Consider the following 20,180-nt stretch of genomic DNA (forward strand, 5'->3'; position numbering starts at 1 on the left):
TACACCTAATTACAAGCACAATAAAGAACCAAGGCTCTATTATGGTCATAAAGCAGCTATGTGAACAAGAGCCATTTATGAAATATGGTTGGATGTCTTTTTATACCATAAAGTAGTAATGTGTATGGTAATGTTTTATTATATTTAGGGTCTAAAGATGCTTGTTTTCAAATTAAATACCATCAAAGGGTGAAAAATAGATCCTTCCAACAAAGGCATATGAACATTTAAAATCTAATATACATCTTTTAAGTTCATGTGTTTACGTATGGCCTAGTTTTTTTTTTTTTTCCAGCATAGTGGGTTTTTCTTTTAACAGTATTGCTATCTATTTTCAACTTTGTGACTCATATGACAAAAATTCTGATATTAAGAGAAAATATAATGTGAATTTTACTCCCACTTTAATTTCTTTTACTTCTGCTTTTCTCAGATACAGGCTGAATGCTATGCCACTAGCAATCTTTCAAATAATGAAGCCCTCATATTTATGCAAATGAATAAAAATAGGAAACATGACATCAAAACTTACTGTTTTCTGATTGGTAAAATATAACTCTACTCTTCAAACTTTTTCAAGCTCAAAAACATAACATTTAAACTTACTGTTTTCTGATTGGTAAAATATAACTCTGCTCTTCGAACTTTTTCAAGCTCTATTTCTCGTGCTATCAGCTGTCGGGTTGAATATGATAATTGTTTTTCAGGTTTAAGATCAGGAAACCGTACTACTTCTTCCATATTCCTGAAATTTAAACAATGCATATTACTTAAATGTTATATTCTGAAACAATAAGAAATTTTATACTTTAAAAATTTATAGGAAGCTCTTTGAAAATTATAAAAACTTTTATATGGAAAGGAGCAATTTTTAATATTATTGCCATTATGTTTGGAAAAAAATACATATATAAAAATGAGGATGAATAAGAAAATTTTTTCTATAAATTTTTTGTTAAGAAAATTATCTTTGAAATGCTTTGAAATGATAAAAATTCGCCAAAGAATAAAAAAGTTGACTAAGTTTGAAATGACAACAAAATATCAGTTTTAATGGGACAGAGTCGCACCCCTTTAATTCTTTCAACCGAAACCCATAAGGTTGAGGAGATTTCTTTATGCAACTCATAATATCTACAATGCCTTACAAGATTTGCAGTCTGAAAGGCTAAAGAATGAGGAAGTCTTGGCAACCTAAACCAAGACCCAACGATAAAAGACTAAGGTAATTCTCCATCGTCAACAACGAGGCGTGGGATGAGTGAAGTTCTGAAAGCTCCTGTGGTCAATCTGATGTATAGAATCTGACATTTTTTATCGGCTTGGGGTAAATAGGAGTATATTTTACACCCATAAATTATTTTTTTAAAAATCAAGTCCTTGCACAATTTCTGAATAGTTTTGCAGTCTGCCTCATGATGTGTGGAACAGTGCTTTTCAAAGATTCAGAGACTCGAGACATGTTACAGTAACCCCTCCGTCTTTCGCATGTCCGTTAACTCATAGTTAGCACTGCTGCACACACACCAACGTTTTAAAACTATCTGCGTTTCTTTAGCCCTGGCCTTTCACGAACAGTTTCCTTCCCTGCACAACACCTCTTCTCTTTCTGACTCGGTCTCTCTCGCAGCATCTGCCATCGCGAAAATATCTCCCAAAAGCAGGGTTGTTTTGATTTAATTCAAATGATTTAAATCAATTTAAATCAGGGTAAAAAAAATATGGATTTAAATCAAAATGAAATATACTGTCAAGAAATACCTTAGAAAAAGAAAACTTCCAAAACTAACTATTATTCATAAATATTTGAACAAATGAACAAAATCCTAGTTAGCCATAACATTTTGAGTAAACTTGGTGTTTGTAAGAATTGAAGCTGTTGCAAGTATACAAATCATAAAGGTCTTGATTTTTTTAACCCTTTTACCCCCAGGCTATTTGGAATTTTCCAACCCTTAACCCCCAGGGGTTATTTTTTTTCAAGCACATTCTGCAGTACTGTATATTTTTTTTAAATTGCTCTAACAGCCTTAATTTTTGTCATAGAGAGGTCAGGTTGGTCTCATTCTCTTCGAAAATGCCTGAAGTTTCTCAAAACATTATCAAAAATATGCAAAAAAAAAAAAAAAAAAGGTAATTAGCAATTTTTGGCGAGGACGTACCGGTACGTCCATGGGGGTAAAGGGATGAGTTTTGTGAAACGTACCAGTACGTCCTATGGGGGTAAAAGGGATAACAGCATTAAAAGGAATTAAAAAAATTTGTTGCTAGTACAGTATGCACATGGAGAAGTCCAAAATATGTTTTTAGTTTTATTTCTTACTGCGTACTTTGTTAAAAAAAAAACTGCTGTATATTCATATTTTTGTTTGGTTGCAGTTTCGCTTATTTTTGTGTATTTATGTACTAGTTACACTAACTTGTCCACTTCCATATTGAGTAATGTATATAATACTGTGGTTTAACATAGATCAAGTTCATTACCAGAAAAAACCCTCATAAGACTGAAACAAATAATCAGCAGCTGCAAATAGGTACTATTGAAAAATATCATTTAAATCAAGAAAATTCATTAACATAAGAGAAATCTGATTTAAATCAAATAAATCAGTTTTTTAAATATTTTTAGAAAAAAATATCATGATTTTCTTCAACACTGCCCAAAAGTGTCATCAACCCATCAACTCTGGTTTCATTGGTTGCTTTGCAGTTTTCTGGCATCCTGACATCTAAGTTATTGACACTGATATCATTTATTATAAATAAAGAATAAAAGAATATTCAATTAAAACCATGAAAGTGAAGATGTACTTATAAAATTCAAATAGCTTTCAGAAGACCTGCTTCTGAAATAAATTTAAAACTACTGCTAGCATAGTATAACACATCTGCCCAAGAATCTTGGCAAAGATGAACTTACCATCCTCACCTTGAGCTTCAAACAGATATCTATTTCTTAAGGAGCTAGCAGTGGGGCATCAAGTCAACAAATGTCTCACTGTCAGGGGTACCAAACAGTCGTTGCACTATGACTGGTGTTGTCCAGTCAGAAACTCATGTCAACAGTGTGTGACCAATGCGGAGACGACAAAGAGTAGTCTCCCACTTCTGGGGCATCATGTTATACCTCCAAGGACAAATAACAGTCGTTACTTCTTTCATCTTATTTCTATCTAAGCTATTGCCAATTACTATAAAAACAACTCTTAATGCTCGGTAAAAATCATTACAGAGGATGGAATAACTTACTGGTAGCAATTCAGCTGCAGCATTCTTTTCCAGTAAATTTGCCTTCTCATTTTCACACACACCTACATGTGCCGGAACCCAGAAAAATTGAACCGTTTCAAAATTTTTAAACTAAAGGGTTATTGGAATTAAAAACTTCTGAAGCTTGTAGGACACTTCTTGCATTACTAAAAATGGTAAAATTGCTCTCATCTTTTAATGCAATTTTTCAATAGCAGTTAGTACGGCATATAATTCGGCATTAAATATAAAAGATAGGGGAGGTGCACCTCTATAATTAAAAGTACTACCATATACTACAAATCCAATGCCAGCATCAGATTTGGAGCCATAAGTATATATGTTTTTCAACATGTTCCATACAAAAAGACCTGGCTTCTAAGTCAGTCATGTTCTTTTTTATCCCAATAAAATATTTACAGAAATATATCTGGTAATTTCCCATGGAGGGTTTGGTGATATCCTAAATGGAAGAACTCTATTTCTAGCTATATCGAGATTGTTTATTACTGTAACTGTTTTTCCCGAAAAGCATAAGGTTGAGGAGATTTTGAGTGCAACTTGTAATATGTTGAATGCCTTATAAGGTTTACAGTCTACAATGCTAAATAATCAGAAAGTCTTTGCAACTTAAATCAATACTGAAGCATAAAAGAATTTTGACTAAAGTCTACAGGTAATTCTCCAGGGTCAACATGGAGGCTTGGGGTAGATGAAGTTCTAAAGTGCTCCTGTGGCCAATTTGATACCAGTATGGTGTATAGAATCTAAATATTTAATCGGCTTGGAATGGCTAAGGAGTATATTTCCTACCCATAACTAATTTAAAAAAAAAAAAGGCCTTGTACAATTTAAAGATAGCTTTGCAGTCTGCTCACAATGATGTGTGGGACATAAATTTTAAGTTGGAACAATTTAAGATTCAGAGCCTCAAGATCTTTTACTTTAAGGCTTTCAAGTGAGCAACCCATGTTAGCCAGCGATCAAATATCAGTCCTAAAAATTTAGCTTCACTTATACATGGGATCGATTGACCTTTGATTTACATACAGTATATGTTTGGGTCTGGATGAACTCCCTGAATATGACAGAAATGGACAACAAGAGTTTTGCTTGTCAAAAACTTGAATCCATTCATATCAGATCACTGATAAGCTATCCCTGTTTGCTAGAACTGAGACTAAAAGAACAGGGAATCATCCTCCCTGTATTTGTAATGATGGGCTTCCGGCCAAAATCCGAGAGGCATATATCAAGGATTGGATGCCCATGGATTCTGATGATCAAACCCTTGAGAATAGTCCCGCCAAAAAGGTCCATACTATCTTCCTGATGGCTAAGGTCATCTAATACTCTCACATAGAGTTTTGAATATAAACAACTCCCAACCGTGATCCCTTTTCCCCGTCATCTAAGCGGGCAGTAATATCGAATGTGGAAAAATCTACCCCATTTCTAAATCAAATAAATAAAGAAATATATATAAGGATAAGGGGAATATCTTGAATAAAACATCATGCCGTGTCTATCAATCTTGGGAATAAAAATCCCACAATTACATACGTTGTTTACTTAACAAAGTGCCTCTTCAGCTGAAGAATAAAAGTTTCAAAATGTTTTAAAGGTAAACTAAAATTAAATAACAATTAAAGGATAAAAGTAATTAAACTAAAGCAGTGGTTGAAACTAAAACATCAGATTAAAAAGAAATGGCAGTTCTCTAACGTGTGAACAGTCTTCATGTTAAAATAGCTAGTCGCTGGGTAACTGGATATTTTGTCACCTATTACGGATTCTCTCCGATCGTCTTGGTGGCGGTCTATTTTCAAAAAGATTGATGTTGATATCCTACAACTGTGGCTCTCCAATGGCGTTGGCATTATGGCTACAAACATAAAACGTATATAACTGTGGATTTTTAATTCCCAAGGGAAATATTATTCATAGTGTTAGGATAGTAGAGACGAAAGAAAGTTTACATTGGATTAATATTGAGAAGTAGAAAAAGAATAGAAAGAAATTTACAGTAAAACTGAGGAAAAATTATTCTCCAGTTTGTGAGCCCTCTTGCCCATCACAAGGCTTCAATAAGGAAATGAGATTCCATATTGAAAAGGAGTGACTTTATCAAGGCCTTCTCTTGTTAAGGGGATCTTCTCTGGAATTCTCCCTGAGCTAAAAGCAGGCTTCCTTTGCACTTGGAACTTTTAATCTGGTTGGCAACCACTGAAACATACTATTCTATGAGAGGAACAATGATGCTTTAACACTTCTCACAAATGTTATTTAAATCACATACTATACTTGACACGAGACACAAGGAGACACAATCTATGGAGTAGTTACCGACAAAACCAGGGGAAGACATGTTTAAACACCTGAAACCTAACAATCTGGAGGACGGGGTGTCAACTTGATTCGACACAAAGACTGAAGTGAAAATATAAAGATTCTTTGGCTGGTCCTAGGTTTGCTTCTATTCCTTAATTGCTATGTTGTCTCAAAAATTTATTAGAGGCATTAGTACAGTATATTGAAATGAGAAGAGAGGATTTTTTTTCTAATTTTAGAGATAAATGTCGCTGTAAACGAGTTTCCTGAGAAGAAGCAATATGAACTTCAGGGGAGGCTCATAGAGATAATGAATTACAATGTAACTTAAGTACCTGGCATGACTTGCTTTAAGCAATTTTATAAACTACGTTACAATATGCAATTCTTGAGTAAAAGTATTCCAACACCCGTCATACATTTAACATAAAAAAAATATTCTACAATACACCATATAGCAGCTATAAAATAAAAAAAGTACTTACGGATCAAGCGTGAATGAGTACTGTCCATCTAAACTCCTCTCTTGTGTGTAAGTAAGATTGTAGCTAATCATAGTGTTAATTAATCCTGCAAGTTCTTCTTTCTCTTGCTTACTATAGAGCTGTGTGTTAACCTGAAACAAGCAAAAAATAGACGTATAACATTTGCTTATACGGTACAGCACTAATAAATCTAAAATGGGTATAAGAAAATAAACTAACCCCACAGATTTTTAGGTTTTAATTTAATCTATCAGAATTTGTTAGTCATCACCTATATAGTTCTAAAATAGAAAGAACAGAAGATGGAGCAAATTGAAATAATAGTATTAAGGTGGATTTTGAAGATCTTGCACATCACAGTAAGAAATTAGAAGCGACTTGTTGGTAAAAAGTACTGACATGGTAAGTTAGTCAAGATTTCAGTAGGAACAAGTAGTAATAATGGGTGAAAAAAAAGAAGTTAATGGCAGTAAAATCGCAATATAACAAAACCAAGCAAGTTAGGCTGTATTAAAGACAAAGTTTGGAGTGATAGTACTGTACTGTCACCATTTCCTCTATAAACAATGATCATTGCCTCCTCTGCTCAAAGAAATTTCTCTGAAACACTGGAAATAACTGGCAAGTAAAGCATTTTATTAATACTTCCATAATTCATATCTTCAAAGAGCAATGAGTGAATCATCTTGCAGACCGTGGATTAAAAATGTTTGTTTATTAGTGAAATGATGGACTTGAAGACATCATTATATTCTATAACAAAATTTGGTACCTGATTAGATTCATAAATGCAAATGATTGAGTTTAACTGGAACTTATCAAAGAGTTTGATGAAACTTTAAACCAAGTAATCACTCCCATTGAAAGTAATAACTATTTAACAATTCTAATACCCACGAAATTACTAATATGCTGTACAGTGTATAGTTTAAAAACAGCTGTCTCTGAATACTTTAATGAAAAAGATGCATCAGAACCTACCTACAAACTAATCTAATTTACAACTGGTATGTTGGTGTTGCGCACATGAGGCTCATGGCCGAAATACATAGCATATGTAACACCACCTTTCGAGGAATAGAGATGCCTATGTATTATTATCATTATCATTATTAAAATGCCTATGTATTATTATTATCATTAAAAAGGACCAATGAGTCAAGATTGACTCTTAAAGAGCTGGCCCAATTAAATTTGGGAGGAAAAACTATTATTTATATTAAAGCAAATAAATGAAAAAATAAAATATATACTGTAATAAATATAAAAAATAATTTAATATAAAAAACTGTGATAAAAAGGAATTTAAATCTTATCCATAAAACTTACATTCCTTAAAAATATCAAGACCTTAATAACAAACTCTCAGTCCGATAAAATATCAAAACATTTTCTTTGCTAAAACATAAATATCACTCTCTTCTAGAACCAGTGCAATTGCTAAAATTATGATATATGGTTAAAATAGTGTCACATACACTGCACCTGGGGACTGCTTTATGAGATGCGCACATTAAAAATCCATGTGTAAATTTTGTATGACCAATACGTAACCTTGTTAAAATTACTTCAGTCCTTTATTTTTGTACTGACGATTCCCATAGTGAAACCATTGGTTTTATTTGTTGTAACTTATTACAATCAGATTCATGATTCCACTGACATTGCCATTTTGCTATTATGAAACACTTAAAGAGGGCTAATAATCTCTCACAGGTAGTTTATTGACTTGTTTTGATGAATCTATTGGTGATTTAACTGCAGTATCTGCTTTTTACTCACAAAAAAAAAAACAACAATAATCCAATATATTTCAATATTTACCCATTGGGAATATTATATCAAGGAGCTCTTTAATTTTCAACACCAGTTGGTTCTGATCACTGTAACCTTTTAAGGCTTCTATGGCTTCTTGAATTAGTATAAATGACAAACTTATGGTTCACTCAATCCTCAATTGTTTTAATGATGTCAATTTCTAATATAGTTCAGGATTGTTTGGATGTAAATAATGATGCTTTACTTGGTAATAAGAGCTAACCATTTTTATCTGGGATACTGCAGCACAGCCATCACCCATTGAAGATTTAGAGAGAGAGTTGATAAAATATGAAAGGGGTAGAAGTAGTAATAAGCAATAAAAAAAGCATGAAAGAAATTCAAGTGCCAAACTGAGGATAAAAATATTCCACAGTTTGAGAGCCCTCTTGCACATCACAAGGTTTCAACAAGGAATGAGATTCCATGCTGAAACCGAGTGACTCCATCATGGCATTCTCTCGTAAGAGGGCACTCAAGGTTGTAAGATATGGAATAAAAACTCTCAATATGAATTTGGAATGTTCTTCCACTAATAACCTCTATCTCTCTTATTTCTTATTTGAAAAAAAAAAAAAAAAAAATTTCTTAACCCTTGGAAATTTCCAACCCTTAACCCCCAAGGGTTATTTTTTTTCAAGCACATTTTGCAGCATATTTTTTTTAAATTGCTCTAACAGCCTTAATTTTTTTCATAAAGAGGTCCAATTGGTCTCATTCTCTTGGAAAATGCCTGAAGTTTCTCAAAAAATTATCAAAAATATGCAAAAAAAAATTTAAATAGCATATTTTTGCAAGGACATACCGGTACGTCCATGGGGGTAAAGGGATGAGTTTTGTGAAACGTACCAGTACGTCCTTTGGGGGTAAAAGGGTTAAAAAGAAATCTATTTAAACATAGCATGAGCTAAGAATAGGAAATATGTTCCATTCTAATTCTAATTTTCCTTCAATTTGTGAAAAAATCACTGTGGTCAAATTAAAAAAAAACCTGGCAACTTTGATTTATGAGCTAACTGAACTGGTTCCCAGAGAAGGTATATTTTATTTCCTGGTTAATCGTAGTGCTTCAAACTAAAAAATAAGTAAAAATTTGAGTATGATAATTGAACACATTTATCATCATCACGTGATAGTAATTCTAAAAACATCTCTTTTAATACATGCAAATTTTTCGTTAACAAATAAAGAATTTTACGATTATCGTAAATTCTATTTAAATTCTAATTCCCTTTATTTTCTTCATTGAAATAACAATTCTTCCACCAGAAACTTATTCATACATATCATAGTTAAATAACAATAATCCAATTTTAAAATCTTAACCTTCCTTGAGAGAGAGAGAGAGAGAGAGAGAGAGAGAGAGAGAGAGAGAGAGAGAGAGAGAGAGAGAGAGAGAGAGATCTTCTTGTAACTAATTCAAACTTATATTTTCTATCAGTATTTAATACTCAAAAATTTATCTAAATATTCTACGGATCTCTGAACCACGAATAACTTAAACCATGAAGACAGAACCCACGAATACCGAGGGCCAGCTGTATTTTGTAAATTGGAAGTCTAAATATCTCAGGGATTTACCACTCTGTATACCATGCCAAAGGTTCCTCAGTCTTCGGCATTATAGAAGAGACGTTTTCTCAGAGTATCTATTCGGTTTGGTACAAGCTGTAACTTTTTCTGTATAGGGGAGAACATGGTTCAGAGCCAGACATAAAAGGCTATCGCCAAGCCAAGGGCCAGTTGTAGAATAAAGTTTCCAGCTCAGAGCCAGCAATGGAGATCTACTGCCTGGGCATAAACCAGTTCTTTAATAAATGAGTTCGTCATCAACAGAGTCACACTCACTCATATGTAACATGGACAGGACTGCTTTCTTCGAAGGAAGACTACCACATAGGTATGATGAGAAGGGATAAGGAACACTAAGTCAGAAAAAAAACTGTAGTAATAGAAGTGGCAGAGAAAAGAACAGGAGGAAGGCCCAAGAAATCTTGAAACAGGGTGATAAATTAAGGCTTACCTATGACGAAAATTAGGGTAGACAGTACGAGAATCAAAAGAAAAGAGAAAACGTATTTGCCATCAAACGTTGCAAATGGAATAGCTGATGTAAATATGTTAAAATGATGATGATATTTTCCCCATTAGATTTGTGATAAAATAACGAGTAAATGAAAAAAAATAATGAAATATCTGGGTATAAAATAAATACAAAATTAAAATACCATATTAAATGTAAGATGGTGTAACAAGGTAAAGTTGATACATTTCAAGGAAATACAAATTTTGGAGTCTTTAATGATAGTTCCTTAACTCAATAAGTGACATATTTCAAATTGCAGACAGGGAATGCTTGTTAATAAAATAAGCCTTTTTGAGCACTCATTGATCTATTAAATACCCAACAAAAGGTTTTACCTATATCTATATTAGACAATAAAATCCACTTAAGGAATAGTTTTCTGATAGCATAGGTTATTGTGATATATATTCAGTTAACTTTGATATTAAAGCCATAACAATGAATAAATAAATAGTAAGTAATGTACGTCAGAGGTCCACATAATCATAGTTTATATAAACAAATATAAAGGTTTACTTACAGGACGAAGGTTTGGTTGAATGATCTGTAAAAGAAACGGAAGAATGTCTTGAATAAGCGCTACATTATCAGCAAATGCTCTTGCTGCAGGGCTCATCTCATTGACCATGGATGTCAAAAGGCTACACGTTTTTGTCACTTTCTGATTCATCTGAAATAAAGACAAAATATAAAAACATCTGTAGAGTATCCCAGAGCTTATTACATAGATTTTATTTCTATGAAACTCCCATAGCATTCTTATTCCTTCCCACTCAAAGCTGTTTAAATGTTAAAATCTACCCTTAACTAAAAAATCCTGTTTTCTTTTCTTGTAATAAACCTACCCTTCTAATGCAATACAGTACAGTATTTGGATTATATGGTGGTATATGGAAATACTAATGCACAGTTATATCATATACCTTTATCTTTCATTTTCTTATCACTATATTTGCTCAAACATATGTTACTTGGCCTCCAGATTGTAATTTGGTTTTTTGGACAATTCTATAAAAGTATGCTGTTATAAAGGGATACAGATTGACCAGCCCAATGAGCCAAACTTAACTCTTACAGAATTGGCCGGAATAAATTTGGGAGATAAAATATATATATCAAATCTTCATGATAAAAAATAAGTTAGAAATTAAAACCTATGATAAAGATATCAAATAATGCTCTATTAAATCTGTAGCTTGACAACATTAAATCTTAAAAACAGAAAAATACTCAGAATCAGATAAACTGTTTTAAAAAAAATATATTCACAAAACATACGTTGGATAGTTAAAATAAGGTTATATTCACTGCACTTGGGGACATCTTCCATGAGATGTGTCCATTAAAAATTTATGGGTTAATTTTGTATAACCAATATATAACCTTGCTAAAATTACTTCCGTCCTCTTAACACTTTGACATGCTGATTCCCGTGGAGAAATGATTGGTTCTATTTGTTTCATTTTATTCATTCTCCAATTCATTATTCCACATCATTTGCCATTTTCTTACTATAAAATGCTTAATGACAGTTATATAGTCCTTAGCAGGTAATTTAATGACACGTGGTAAATCTATAGCTAACTTTAAAGCAGCATCTACTTTTTCATTACTAACAACCCCAACATGGGCAGGAATCCTACATATGTCAACATTCATCCCTAGAGAATAGTTTCTTATGGACCTCTCTAATTTGTAATACAATTTGGTTTGTATGAGCATAACATTTTAGGGACTCTGTAGGACTTCCTGAAGCAGAATAAATGACAAACTTATAATTCACCCTATCTTCTTTTAATAATGTCAATTGCTAATAAAATCAAGGATAGTTCAGACATCAATGTTGATGCTTTACCTAGGTAATGATAGCCAACTTGTTAGGTCTGCGAATACTGCAACACACCCATTGAAGATTTGGAGCCATCAGTATAAATAGTATAAAAACATCCTTTCCTTTGAATATGTTCCAAGGCTTGTTGTTTATGACTAGTTGACTAGTTATATGTTTTTGATACAGAAAAAATATGAAAGCATATTCATGTTTACTTTATGATTCAAGGCAGAGGAATGAGACTTGGTTGAATTAGGTTCATTCTGATATTTGTAGATTGTAGTTGCCAATTTGCTCTTAAGGGGAAAAGTGCTTCTGGATTGTTCATAATGAATAAAAGATTGGTAATTATCTGGCATCAAAACATCAGTGGTCATTGATACTGATTAGAGTATGCTTAACAAACAATCGATAATCTAAGATAAAACTAAAAAAAAATAAATCAATACATAACTTAGCTATAAAACGTTTAAAATTTAATATATTTAAAAACGAGTAAGAAGGCCAGCTTCCAATACAAACTTAAAAATGCCACTGGCATTATACAAAATATTTACTCCAAGAATCTTTGTGAGGATGTACCTGCCATCATCATTACGAGCCTCAGAGAGGAATTGTTCTCTGCTATCCACAAGACTGTACATTCAGTAAGTAAATGCCTAACAATCAGAAGAATGAATGATTGTTGATTATCTGTCATCGTCATCAATGTTCATTGATGCCAATGGGAGTATGGTTAATGATGAATAATTAATTCTAAAAAAAAAAACAAATAAATAAATAACTTTATAATAAAACAATTAAAATGTCATGCAAATAGTATCAATAATTTCAATGATTTATCAATCTTTACACCTTTTGGCATAATTCTGATTGCATGAATTCAACGACCTTTGGTCTACTATTTCTGGATCATCCATGTCGTATCAAAGACAAACCTCCAGCCCCACAATATGAAATACTACATGGGACAGGTTGAGATAAGATGGTATGATAGCACTTAACCAAAAGGATCTTCAACATTGTTCTTAGGTTCAATATCCTCACCAAATATCAACATATATTGGGTTGTTCTATTATGCCATGGTTTATTCTGCCATTATAAGTGTCAAAATAATCAATTTCAACACAAATCTGGATCTAATTGAATTCTCAAAAATAAGCAAAGTGATGCTTGTGGCAGCACTCTCCAGTAATCAAATAAGTGTTCCAAAAATAATTTGTGCATAAATGCTACCAAATAAACAAAGATATTTAGCTATAAGAATTTTTTCTGCATAAATTTGAAAAGCACATCTGCAGATAATGTAAACTACTTACCTCTGATATCTGGGTAGGAAACTGAATCTTAGGCCATTGGTGAGTTGCAAAGAGAAGGTGATAACAAACACACGAGTAGGGAAGAAAGGGTAACATGACCCAAGCTTGGCTATGCATGATCTCCTGCTTCACTATATCAGAGAAAATTGCCCAGTCAAGCCCACGGGAAACCTGAAATGAATTTTGTGTTAAACAATATTATACAATTTTCAGAGAAATGATACAAGACAGTGTCTCCAATTTACAATGAAAAAATAACAGAGTTTGGTAAGGAAATAGTTATAACATAACATTTGCAATAAACAGTGAATGAATAACCTGTGATTTCCTTTAATATTCAAACAACGGAAATGAGGAATAATGGAATTTCAATAATAACATCATTTCTCTCCAGAGGCTTTGTATGTCAATGTTACCCCTTTATAAGGGAAAAATTCCAGCTAGCGTCTACTGATAATAACATGCTGCGCATGTGGCATAGCCTTCTCCAGTCTCTGAGTAGAAATAATTCCCTATCCTCTTGATGCCAATAGTAAGTGGGGAGGAGGTTGGGCATTTATATGACCATCGAGTGAGTAGAGAAAAATATTTATCATCAAAATTCCATGATTTTATATAAAACTTCCCTGAAGTTCATAGTCCTGACTCCCACATTCTAATGGTGGTGGGTTGCCAAGGAAGGAAAGCAATAGGGCATTAATTCTAATCAATCAATTAAATAATGTCTTAGACTTACCTAAGTCTAAGATTTTAAGTAACTCTATACTGTAGATTGACATTTCTAAATATTTCTTTTTCACCTAATTATTTATATATATAAAAAAACTTTATCATGATGGACCTACACACATAATTTCCAAAAACAAACAAATTAAATTTGAAAAACTAGTAGACTGAAATCATGATTCTACCAAACTAGTAAAGTTCATTCAGACAACATTCCCAACGGCCACTACAGGCCCTAAAGCCCAGCAATCGTGGTATATAAACTAGGATTCTTTGAGATAATGTTTTGCCAAAACCGATTTAGTATGTCAGTGAGCTTACTCTAAAACCCTTTTCAAAGATGTATTTTTACAAATTTTTTTTAGATCTAGTTGTGCTTCTTATATCAAGAACCCAAATATTCAAACCTTTCACTAGATTTGGATCCAATACTGTAGTTTGTGAGCTTTCGGGATCAGAATATTACATTCTTGGACAGAGGTTGTAGTATAATACTAATATCTCAAAGCAAATTAGGCCCATTACTTCTAATGCCTGTAATTTTGACCAAAATAATATAGAACGGCTCTTACCATTTAATAAAAACTATTCTCTAAACTAATGACCACTCCCTTTTGTAAAGAAGGAATATGAAAAAATTGTTGCTAACATATAGTCTTATTGATATAATTTAGCTAAGAAATCACGCAAAAGATAGAATCAACTTATGATCCCTAAAGCCTCCTATAAAAGACATTGCTCATTTTACTGATATCTAAGTCAACAGAAATAAATTTTCAGAGGTAAGATGTTAAGGGAAAACTTGCCAAAGGTTCAAAACATTAACTTTTTAATTATTGTAATAATATGCCTAAATTTAAAAAACATATTGGGCTAAGGTGTCTCTCAATATTAAAAGATCTAAAAACACTTGCTTCAATACCAGATACAGACAAATCTAATTCTAAATGCTTAAGCACATAATTCAGCATAGATTTATCTGTTAAATGGCTAACATTGAAAGTTTCTTAGCATAGCAAAGGAAAAGTAAAAAAAAATTAAACAGATCACCCAAACTAGTGCTAGTAACAGATATATTTCTTGATTTACACCGGTCAAAATGAACAATCAACTGTTGTTATACAGTATATAACAATAGTAGACTGTATTTTGGAACCTATGATTGCCAACCTAAGTACCTCAAAAGCCCTTTGCTTCTAAGAATACAGTGGATAAACTCCAGTGGATCAGATATAGCTCTTATGGGTTTAGCAGCATTACCTTCAAAATTGGTTATCTAAGAGGACTGATTTTGCAAGGCAAACCTTCTCAAACATTCTGATAACAGAGACCACAGATCTGTGAATCATTCCCTTTGCCGTTAAAATATAGAGCAGTTATCAGCACCTCCTATTTTCAAGTCCTGAACTTTTTATCATCTGTAAAAGATCCAGATTTATCCAGTATGGAAAATCATGGTGAACCAAATAAATCCATCTTCTTCAGTGAGTTTGCAAACAAGTCTACGTTTGGAAGACCCAACCCCTTCCAAAGTTCTGGGCATACAAGCAGATGAAGTGACCATTCATTTTGACACATTTGATTTTTTATGCTTAGCTGATCTGCTATTTCATCTCCCCAAAAAGGATCCAAGGAAGAAGAATTATTTTTCTCAAATTTGTCCATGTAAATAGTACTACTGTACTTCTATCCTGTACGGAAATTGATATTATTCTTTTTAAAAGGAGATCAACCAATCCAACAAGTTAAACTCTATTTTTACGGAGCTGGTTTGATTAATATGAAAATACGAACATCACGTGAGTATAGAATATGCTATAAAATTGTTTTGGTTTCTATTATTATTATCATTTTCTTTTATTATTATTATTATCAATTATGATTTATTGTTATCATTATTATTGTTATGATCAGACACCATGGGACAGTCATTTTTTACCTTGAAAAGGCATATGATACTACATGGAGATATGGTATCCTTAAAACCATTCATGAATTTGGATTAAGAGGAGAGCTACCACTGTTTATCCAATCATTTATTTCACATGAGTTTTTCAAGTGAGAGGGCTATCAGAGTAAATGTCAGGAAGAGGGAGTCCCTCAGGGTAGTGTGCTGAGTGTAACCCTGTTTGCACTAGCAATTAATGGGATATCCTCAGTCATTCCCCGGGATGTTCTCTCAACACTATATTTGGATGATCTCTCCATATCATTTGCTGGAGCTAGAATGGAAATGGTTAAGAGAAAACTACAACTCGCAATGGAAAAAATTATTCAGTGGGCTGATATGAGTGGGTTTAAGTTTTCAACAAGCAAAACTACTATTGTACATTTCTGTTGTATCCGGGGAGTATATCCAGACCCGCATATATACATGAAAGGTCAACGGATCCCATGTGTAGGTGAAGCTAAATTTTTAGGATTGATTTTCGATTGTAGGTTGACATGGGTTCCACACTTAAAGACGTTAAAAGCTAAATGTCTTGAGGCTCTGAATCTTTTAAAAGTATTGTCCCATACATCATGGGGGGGGGGGGGGAAGACCGTAAAACTATTTTAAAATCATACAAGGCCTTAATTTTTTCCCAAATTAGTTATGGGTGTGAAATATACTCCTCAGCCACCCCAAGGCCAATTAAAGATATTAGATTCAATACATCATGCTGGTATAAGATTGTCCACAGGAGCATTTACAAACTCACCTATCCCAAGTCTCCTTGTTGATGCTGGAGAGTTACCTCTAGACCATGTCTTCAATTATTTGGTATTGGTTTAGGTTACAAAGACTCCCCCAACTCTTTAGCTTTTCAGACTGCAAGCCTTGTAAGGAAGTCAACATACTTTGAGTTGCACCCAAAATCTCCTCAACCTTTTGGCTTTTGAGTAAAACAATTATTAAACAGTCTTGATAAAATTAGAGGTAAGGTACTTCCATTTAAGATACCATCAACCTCTCCGTGGAAATTACCAGAGATATCTTTCTATAAATATTTTACTGGTGTTAAAAAAAACATGACTGAATCAGAAGCTAGGTCTCTTTTATGGAACATGTTGAAGAACATACGGAATCAACTTTTATATATACCGATGGTTCCAAATCCGATGCTGGCGTTGGATTTAGAGTAAATAGTAGTTCTTTTAACTGTAGAGGGGCACTTCCTCCAATATCTTCCAGATTTACTGCTGAATTATATGGCATACTAACCGCTATTGAGAAAATAGCGTTAAAAGAGGGCAATTTTACCATTTATAGTGATTCAAGAAATGTCCTTCAAGCTTTAGAATGTTTTAATTCTAGTAACCCTTTAGTTTTAAAGATTTTACAGTGGCTTTTAATTATTGCCCTACGAGGTATAACAATTTAATTTTGCTGGGTTCCAGCACATGTAGGTGTGTCTGGAAATGAAGAGGCAGATTCACTGGCAAAGAGTGCTGCAGCCAAGTTGCTACCAAGAAGGTTTCCCATTCTTTGTAATGATTTTTTACCAGCAATTAAGAATTCTATTTATAAAAATTGGCAACAGCATTGGGATAGTTTATGCAAAAATAAAATGAGAGAAATACCGGTTGGTATATCCCCTTGGAGGTATAATGGGATGCCGCAAAAATGGGAGACTACTCTTTGTCGTCTCCGCATTGGTCACACACAGATAACACAAGTTTCTGTTGGCTGGCCAACACCAACCATATTGCGACGACTGTTTGATACCCTTGACAGTGAGGCATTGGTTGATTGAATGCCCAAGTTATAGCACTGAAAGAAATAGATATCTGTTTGAGGCTCGTGGTGAAGATGGCAGGTTCATCCTTGACAATATCCTTGGACATGATGTGTCATACAATGCTAGAGGCATTTTTAAATTCACATCAGAAGTAGGTCTTCTTAATGCTATTCAAAATTTATAACATAATACTTCTAGTGCCATTTTTAAATTTTTGTCAGAAGCAGGTATTCTTAAGGCAATTTAACTTTTATAACATATTTACTTCTCTGGATTTAATTGAATATTCTTTCATTCTTTATTCATAATAAACGATATCAGTCTCAATGACCTTCGATATCAGGATGCCAGAAAAATTCAAATCAATCAATCAATCAATTGGAGACGCCCCAAAATCAATTAGGGATGCCCCAAATCAATTGTAGAGCCAAAAAATCAATTGGGGAGCACCAAAATCAATTGGGGATGCCCCAAATGAATTGTAAAACCAAAAAATCAATTGGGGAGCACCAAAATCAATTGGGGATGCCCCAAATAAATTGGAGGAGCCTCAAAATCAATTGGAGGAGCCCCAAATCAATTGGGGAGCCCCAAATCAATTGTGGAAGCCCAAAAATCAATAGGGGATGCCCCCAAATCAATTGGGGACGCTCCAAATCAATTGGGGTAGCTCCAAAATCAATTGGGGTAACACAAAAATCAATTGGGGACGCAACAAATTTATTGGGGTAGCCCCAAAATTGATTGAGGATGCACCAAATTAATAAGGAGGACCCCAAAATTAATTGGGGATGCCCCAAATCAATTGGGAGAGCCCATAAATCAAATGGGGGAAACCAAAATCAATTGCAGATGCCCCAAATCAATTGCAGATGCCCCAAATCAATTGCAGATGCCCCAAATCAATTGCCAATGCCCAAAATCAATTGGAGAAGCCCCAAAATCCATTGGGGATGCAGCAAAATCAATTGGGGAGCACCAAAATCAATTGGGGAGCGCCAAAATAATTTGGGGGAGCCGCAAAATCAATTGGGGAGCCCGAAAATCAATTGCAGAGCCCCAAATCAATTGTGGGAGCCTCATATCAATTGAGGGAGCCCCAAATTAATTGGGGATATCCCAAATCAATTGGGGGAGCCACCCCACAAAAATCAGGGATGCCTGAAATCCCTTGGGGGAGCATCAAAATCAATTGGGGATGCCCCAAATGAATTGAGGAGCCTCAAAATCAATTGGAGACGCCCCAAATCAATTGCGAGAGTCCAAAAATCATTTGGCAAGCCTCAAAATCAATTGGGGACATTCCTTATCAATAAGTGGAACCCAAAAATCAATTAGGGACGCATCAAATCTATAGGTGAGCTGCAAAATGAATTGGGGGTAGCCCAAATTGATTGGGGACTCCCAAAATCAATTTGGGGAGCCACAAGTCAAATGGAAGAGCCAGAAAATCAATTGAGGGAGTTCCAAGATTAATTGAGGAGCCCCAAATCAAAAGGGGTAACCCCAAAATCAATAGGGGGAGCCACAGAATTAATTTAGGATGGCCCAAATCAATTAGGGAAACGCCAAAATCAATTGAAGAAGTGCCAAAATCAATTTAGGAAGCGCCAAAATAAATTGGGAGCCCCAAAATCAATTAGGAACCCTAAAATCAATTGGGGAGCCCTAAATCAATTGGGGACACCACAAATACATAAGGGGAGCCTCAAAATCGATTGGGGAGCCCCATATCAATTGGAGAGCCGCAAATAAATTGAAGAGCACCAAAATCAATAGGGGGAGCCGCATAATCAATTTAGGACGCACCAAATCAATTGGGGCAGCGCCAAAATTAATTGTGTATGACCTAAATTAATTGGAGCCCCAAAATCAATTGGGGAGCCCCAAACTCAGTTGGGGACGCCCAAAATAAATCAGGGGGGGGGGGGCCAAAATCAATAAAGGATACCCCAAATCAATTGGTAGAGTACCAAAATCAACAGGGAGCCCCAAAATCGATTGGGGATGCCCAATATCAATTGGAGGAGCCCAAAAATAAAATGGAGACGACTTAAATCAATTGGGAGAGCACCAAATTCAATAGGAGATGCCCAAAATCAATTGGGGGAGCCGCAGAATCTATTGGGGACGCCATAAATCAAATGAGGATTACAAAATCTATTGGGGAGCCCTAAACCATTTGGGGATGACAGAAAATCACTTGGGGACGCACAAAAATCATTTAGAGACGCCCAAAATCAATTGGGGATGTTAAAAAATCAATTGGGGATGTTAAAAAATCAATTGGAGTAGCCACAAAATCTATTGGGGAGATACAAAATCAATTGGGGCCTGCCAAAAATCCATTGGGAGAGCCAGAAAATCAATTGGGAGACACAAATTAATTGGGGAAGCCCTAAATCAATTGGGGTGGCTCCAAAATCAATTGGGGATGCCCAAAATCAATTGGGCTAGCCCAAAAATCAATTGTGGGAACCCCAAAATTTATTTGGGATGCCCTAAATCAATTGAGGAAGCAACCAAAAATTGAGGAAGCGACAAAATAAATTGGGAACGCCCTAAATTAATTGGGAGCCACAATATCAATTGGGGAACCCTAAAATCAATTG

General features: G+C 34.2%; 1 protein-coding gene across 1 annotated transcript in view; it reads right to left on the reverse strand.

Moving 5' to 3' along the window:
* The window catches only part of LOC137616614 (chromosome transmission fidelity protein 18 homolog), a 77,426-nt gene that overhangs the window by 28,638 nt on the left and 28,608 nt on the right, over positions 1-20,180 (reverse strand). Inside the window, exons 5-8 of the mRNA XM_068346519.1 lie at positions 13,121-13,291; positions 10,490-10,639; positions 6,066-6,196; positions 607-745 (exon numbers count right to left, since the gene is read on the reverse strand). Of these exons, the coding sequence (XP_068202620.1) occupies positions 607-745; positions 6,066-6,196; positions 10,490-10,639; positions 13,121-13,291 (591 nt within the window). The remainder of the gene's footprint in view (positions 1-606; positions 746-6,065; positions 6,197-10,489; positions 10,640-13,120; positions 13,292-20,180) is intronic.

The sequence above is a fragment of the Palaemon carinicauda genome, chromosome 22 (genome assembly GCF_036898095.1).
Source record: "Palaemon carinicauda isolate YSFRI2023 chromosome 22, ASM3689809v2, whole genome shotgun sequence".
Classification (NCBI taxonomy): Eukaryota; Metazoa; Arthropoda; class Malacostraca; order Decapoda; family Palaemonidae; genus Palaemon; species Palaemon carinicauda.